This window comes from Ceratotherium simum, chromosome 1 (assembly GCF_057802395.1).
Source record: "Ceratotherium simum simum isolate JZ-2026a chromosome 1, ASM5780239v1, whole genome shotgun sequence".
Lineage (NCBI taxonomy): Eukaryota > Metazoa > Chordata > Mammalia > Perissodactyla > Rhinocerotidae > Ceratotherium > Ceratotherium simum.
In genome coordinates this window covers 24,639,632-24,645,631 of record NC_141900.1, presented here as the reverse complement: position 1 = coordinate 24,645,631, position 6,000 = coordinate 24,639,632, and the positions used below count along the sequence as shown (strand labels likewise).

Genomic DNA, 6,000 nt, shown 5'->3' with positions numbered 1-6,000 from the left:
TTTGTTTTTACTATTAAATTTGTTTTTACTATTAAACAGATTTCTTTTTTCTTAGTCAAGGTCCATGCAATTATATTATTCTGAATAAATTTTTGTTTTCCTTTCCCTATGAGGATAAGTTAGAAGAACTTCATTAAAAATAAATTCAGCAAATATTAGTTAGTTTATTCATTCTACTTCATATTATTCACCTTAATTCATGATTGTTCTTGCCTTTAAAAGTCAATGTTTTATTGGACTACCAGATGAGATCAATAGTTATGTGTCAGCATTAGCATTATTCACTTTTATTCTGTATGTTTTCGGGGACTCTCATAAATACGCTTTATTAAATGTCTTTCTGTATTTATGAGTGCATATTATTATTACTATTATTATTATTATTATTATTTGGTTAATATCTCTATCATAGAGAGCATACTGGAATTTTTGCATTTTAGCTTTCTTCTCTCTAAATAATTGTTGGCCTTTTATGCCTTTCCCTTTAAAGTCTAAAAGTTATTCATATAGCCAGTTAGAATTTGAAGTTAGAGAATTGAATGACCCCAGATTTTTTTTCTTTTTTCCCACTTTTTAGGGGGAAATAATTATGCTATAATTTTTAGGAGTTTATGTATATTTATATTTCTGGACAAAGATTCTTAGATTCTAATTTCATCAAAGTTTTGATCATTTAGTTTCTCTGATCAGATTTGACAATATAGTATAATTTCTAGTCTGTATTCAGTAAAGTTATATAACATACTATAAGTGAATGGAAAGAAATATGAAGCATGCTCTGGAAGTCACCGATAGTGAAAGCATGGAAAAATCTCTAAGCTTGGAGTCACGCCTTCAGGGTTCCAACTCCAGCTCTGTTATTACCTATTATCTAGCCAGTAAACTTGACCCGTTTATGGGGCTAATTTGAATAAATATTCTAATCCTGTATATTTTATATGATTGCTGTGATGATGATTTTATTTTATTATTTTTTGTTTTTTGTGAGGAGATCAGCCCTGTGCTAACATCTGCCAATCCTTCTCTTTTTTCGCTGAGGAAGACTGGCCCTGGGCTAACAACCGTGCCCATCATCCTCCACTTTTTTTTTTTTTTTTTTTTTTTAAAGATTTTATTTATTTTTATTTTTCCCCCCAAAGCCCCAGTGGATAGTTGTGTGTCGTAGCTGCACATCCTTCTAGTTGCTGTACGTGGGACTCGGCCTCAGGATGAACGGAGAAGTGGTGCCTCGATGCGCACCCGGGATCCGAACCCGGGCCACCAGCATCGCAGCGCGCGCACTTAACCACCAAGCCACAGGGCCGGCCCCATCCTCCACTTTATATGGGACGCCGCCACAGCATGGCTTGCCAAGCAGTGCATTGGTGCGCGCCTGGAATCCAAACCGGTGAACCCCAGGCCGCTGCAGCGAAGCACGCACACTTAACCACTTGCGCCACCAGGCCGGCCCCCGTGATGATGATTTTAAATAATTTTTTTAAAAAGACTTTGTTCAATCAAAAGAACTATTCAACTATAAAGTTATATTATTATTATTATCTATATTATTAAGCAGCATGAAAAAGTAAGGTAAGATAGAAATAAGAATAGCAAAATATGTCTAATAAAGTAAACTGCCATAGAGAACAAACAGGAAAAAAAGAGTCACTTGTTTATGAGGACTAAGAGGTGTACTTGACACTATTAGGATACAAACCAAAATAATGATGAAGAATATGGCCATTTTGTTTTTTGGTGAGGAAGATTAGCCCTGAGCTAACATCTGTTGCCAATCCTCCTCTTTTTGCTAAAGAATATTGGCCCTGGGCTAACATCCATGCCCATCTTCCTCTACTTTATGTGTGGGACGCCTGCGACAGCATGGCTTGATAAGCAGTGTGTAGGTCCATGCCCGGGATCCAAACCTGCAAACCCTGGGCCACTGAAGCGGAGCATGTGACCTTAACCAGTACACCACCAGGCCGGCCTCAAGAATATGGCCATTTTTAATACAAGTGTAGGTGTAAGTTAAGAATACCTTTTTTCTCCTGTTATATAAATAACAGTTCTGGTAAACTAATCTTTAAAAAAATCATTATGCTATGGGGATTTTGCTGTATAGACAGAAAAGAATTTCCACGACCAAAGTAAAAGCAAATTTCTGAAAATTCCAGTGATTTCAGGAATTTAACATGGACTCCACCTTTCCACATCTGTCAATGACAACTATGATGTATAAGCCCTCATGGTAAAGTTCAGTCATCTTTTCAAACTTTCGTTAAAAAGTACAAGATATTAGCTACAATCTCTACAATTAATTTCGAGTGGGTCTGAAAATAGAATTCTCAACGTTTTCTATCTTTTTTATGTAGACAAACATACAGATTTTAGGCAATGTTTAAAAAAAATCTGCTTACTGGTCTGCAGCAGTTAGGCCCATAAACACTTTCCAGACCATAAGGTTTTTGATGTGCTGTTTTCGGAGCTTCTAATCAAACCACGTTATATTCTTACACCTTAACGTATGTTTTTAAACTTAACAAAGGGAGAACTTAAACTTCCAAAAAAAAACAAAAACAAAAAACACATGAGATTAATAGAAAAAACAGAACTTTTCAGAGTATCCAAATGGCAGCACCAGTGTAATAGCACTAGTTGGCTGTGTTAAGGCAATTTTTCCGCACTAATGAGTAGCTACCATTTGATGGGTGGAATATCTGTTACAAGCTTGGGGACCTACGGGCGGGTAGTAACACTGATTAATTTACCAATTCTCATTCTCTGCATGTTGCTAGAAACTGCTTTCTTGTTCCCCATTCCAGTAAACATTTAATGTTAAGAATTACAGTGTTTGGTTGTCAAAATAAGGAGAAACTGGCCTTGGGCCACATTTGTAAATCTACATTCAAGTACGCCATCAATCAAATCTTACCCAAATGCCAGGGTGCAGCTGGGTATTACAGATGTTCAGGAGAGTCACTCATCGTCTTTCCACAAAAACAGATTCAGGGAAAAACTTTAAAACAAAACAAAAGAATAAAACAGAAGAAACTAATTTTATATTAGGACTCTACTTTCTTTTTCTACCAACTAAAAATGCTTGTTGTTGACTGATATACCCATCTATGTTATTTACAGATTGACTATTATTTGTACACTTTTAAGCATATTCAGAGTTCTGTTTCTCTACATGTTTCCATTTCATTGCTTTTTCATTTATTATACATATTCACATGACTAACCATGGGATAGTTGTTACTTTGAAACTACAGTACAACTATATTGCTTTTTACTTTGGTGAATGTTTTTTGCTTGAATGGATTAGAATATTTAGAGCACTGGTTTTAATGTACTGGCTTGACATGAAGTGACATTAAAATGATATCCCCAAGGCCGTATGTTCATTCAACCAAGTTAAACAAAGTTCTTCTTCTTAAAATGAAGAAAATGTAGATACTATGATATTCTCTGAAGCTTACTTGAAACCGTTTAACTACTTTAGACAACACCTACATTCTTTTAACTTTATTCTATGTTTTCTATTAATTAACATGTAAGTATTTTTTTAATGTCACCTTTAGGTTCAGGAAAGAATGGTAAATATTTTCATTTCTCTTTCTAAAGTAATTTTTAGTTAAGTATTACATTTTGTACAGTAGGTGAACTACATTGTATTTTACCTTTGCATAAACTCTTACATAATTATTATATAGGATACAGCAGAATTGACTAAGAGTATATATATTTATAACCTTGCACAAATACTGAAAATGAACAGATGGTAAAATTTTTATAAATAGTTGAACTAGATTATTAACAAATCACATATAGCCACACTTGTTTTAAAATAACTAGTAATTTCCCAGATTAAAAAGAGTGAAAAAAAAAAAGACCATGATAGTCAAAGAAAAGATTCATGGTGAAATATTTCACAAATATACTTGTTATTTTGACTTCCCGCCATTTTTCGTCACTAGCTCTCTCTCCACCAGCACAACTCATCAGATGGGCGAGGATTCTTACACTGGCTTAACAAATTATGCACAGACATTTTAGAACCTGGTGACATGAACTGCGAAAAAAATAAAGCATAATTCTTAGTAGTGTTTTTAAAGTTAAATCCCTTCACTGAGAATATATTTTAAACTTAGAGACCAGAGAATTTATTATAGAGAACACAAATACAATGCATATCTATTTGCTTAAAAGACGTGACTCTTCAGAGGCGGTGTTCTGCCCATTTGAGTCTACCCAAATTTCACACATACTTTTTTTTTTCATATTTTGCTTTAAATGAAGCAACACTGCTGGCAAGTCTTGTGTTTAATTTTCTAATGTGTACAAAAGCCTGCTATTTGAATGGCAGATTCAGCAGCCGGAAGCTGGCTCCGAACACGTCAGATACATTGGCACAAGCAGGGTTCAGGTGCCGTCGACGTCCTCGCCAGCGGGACGGAAGCCAGCTCAGAGCTGGACTCAGAGCCGGGACTCACACCACAGTCATCAAGCACCGTGAACAACCATCGCAGCAGGAGCAGGCTTCAGACACCGAGTCACAGACAGTGGCCTGTCACGATGGGCGTGGTAGGCGTGGGTACGTGGCCAGTGGTGAGCAACATAAAGCAAGTGGGCAGTGGGCAGTCATTGGGTCTCTTTGTGCTTCCTGTGTGCCTTCCATAAACACTAACCAATCAGGAGATGAAATGTGGAATCATAGGAGTCTGTGAACCCCCTACAATTGATCAAATGATACATGATGACAAAAATTGCTCCCAAATAAAGAAAAACCAGAGATATTTTTATAGTACTACAGCTTACTTCTGATTTTCTGTGCACTCTGATTTTACACTTTAAACTTCTATGTTTAAATTTTGATTTTTTTCCTTTCTTGGTACTTTAAAGTCTGTATTATAATTTCACTCACAGCTATTGTATTATGTGTAGTCTGAAGACAGAGTAAAGAATTACCATTTCAATCAAGTAATTTGGCTCTTTTCATTATACATTTTGATTTTAGAGTATTCTAACATATGTGTTAATTTTAAAAGATGCTTTATTTTCAATTGAGAGTATTTAAACTACATTAAAGAGTTAAAATGGAATGTCAGCCCCCGAACCAGTTTCGAATTGTACTTGTACACTAATACCTGTGTGTTGTACATGTCGTCATATCAGATGATTATCTTTTAAAGTCTCCATTGTATTAAGGATCTAGTAGAAACTCATCACAGCGACAATGTGGGGAAGGCAGTTTTACAGGGCCACTTCAGAAACTGAAACCGTCCTCAGACAAAAGCCTTTCTCCAGGGTCAGTAACCAAATTCCTGTGAGAATGATTTAAGATTAACTCACTACACCTCAAATTTTGTTTCATAGGGTATGGTTTATATTGAAGTTCAACTTTCATATTATAAAATTCTTCTTACAACAACAATTTAGTTTTTTAATCTGAACTACCTAGTGTGCAGTGTTTCTGGGTAGTTTCTCATTTCATTCTCTATAGCGGTTATTAAACTGCTCTTAGCAACACATAGCAGAATAAGACCATCTATACAAAGTACATTTATATCTAAAAAAATGAGACCTAAGTTATTCCAAACTGAGGAAAGCCTTAAGTGAAAAATCTAAAAATACAACTAACTAGTGACATTGTGGGGCTTCATCTTATAAAACTCAAACGTAGCTATAAAATTACCTATTTTCATAATAAAATGTAAATATATGTTCCCCAGCAAAAAAAGTATAAAATTATATTTAAGCGTATATTATGATTTTCTAATAAAATTCAAGTAAAATGAACAATACTCAATAATTATAAAAGATATCTGGGTTTATTTGAATGTTTGCTTCAAAAGTGGTCAAAAGTGAAAATAAGTACTGTTCAATAAAAGAAAATAAGTATCAAAAATCCTCCTTTTTATAACAGGCTACAATCCAATTTTATTTTATATTCTGATCATTCCCTATCACTTTGTGAAAACTACAAATATTTGGGTTTTTTGAATGGGAATGAAAAGGACA

At 34.7% G+C, this 6,000-nt stretch overlaps 1 protein-coding gene across 2 annotated transcripts in view; it reads right to left on the bottom strand.

Annotated features, from left to right (window-relative positions):
- Positions 1-2,911: 2,911 nt before the first annotated feature.
- The window catches only part of LOC147918159 (uncharacterized), a 255,295-nt gene continuing 252,206 nt past the window's right edge, over positions 2,912-6,000 (bottom strand). Inside the window, exon 5 of one of the 2 annotated variants that reach the window (XM_087443769.1) lies at positions 2,912-2,995. In XM_087443769.1, the coding sequence (XP_087299895.1) occupies positions 2,956-2,995 (40 nt within the window). In that variant the 3' untranslated portion in view covers positions 2,912-2,955. Of the gene's footprint in view, positions 2,996-3,766; positions 5,304-6,000 lie in introns of those variants that run through there. The other variant, XM_087443741.1, reaches the window with a different exon arrangement.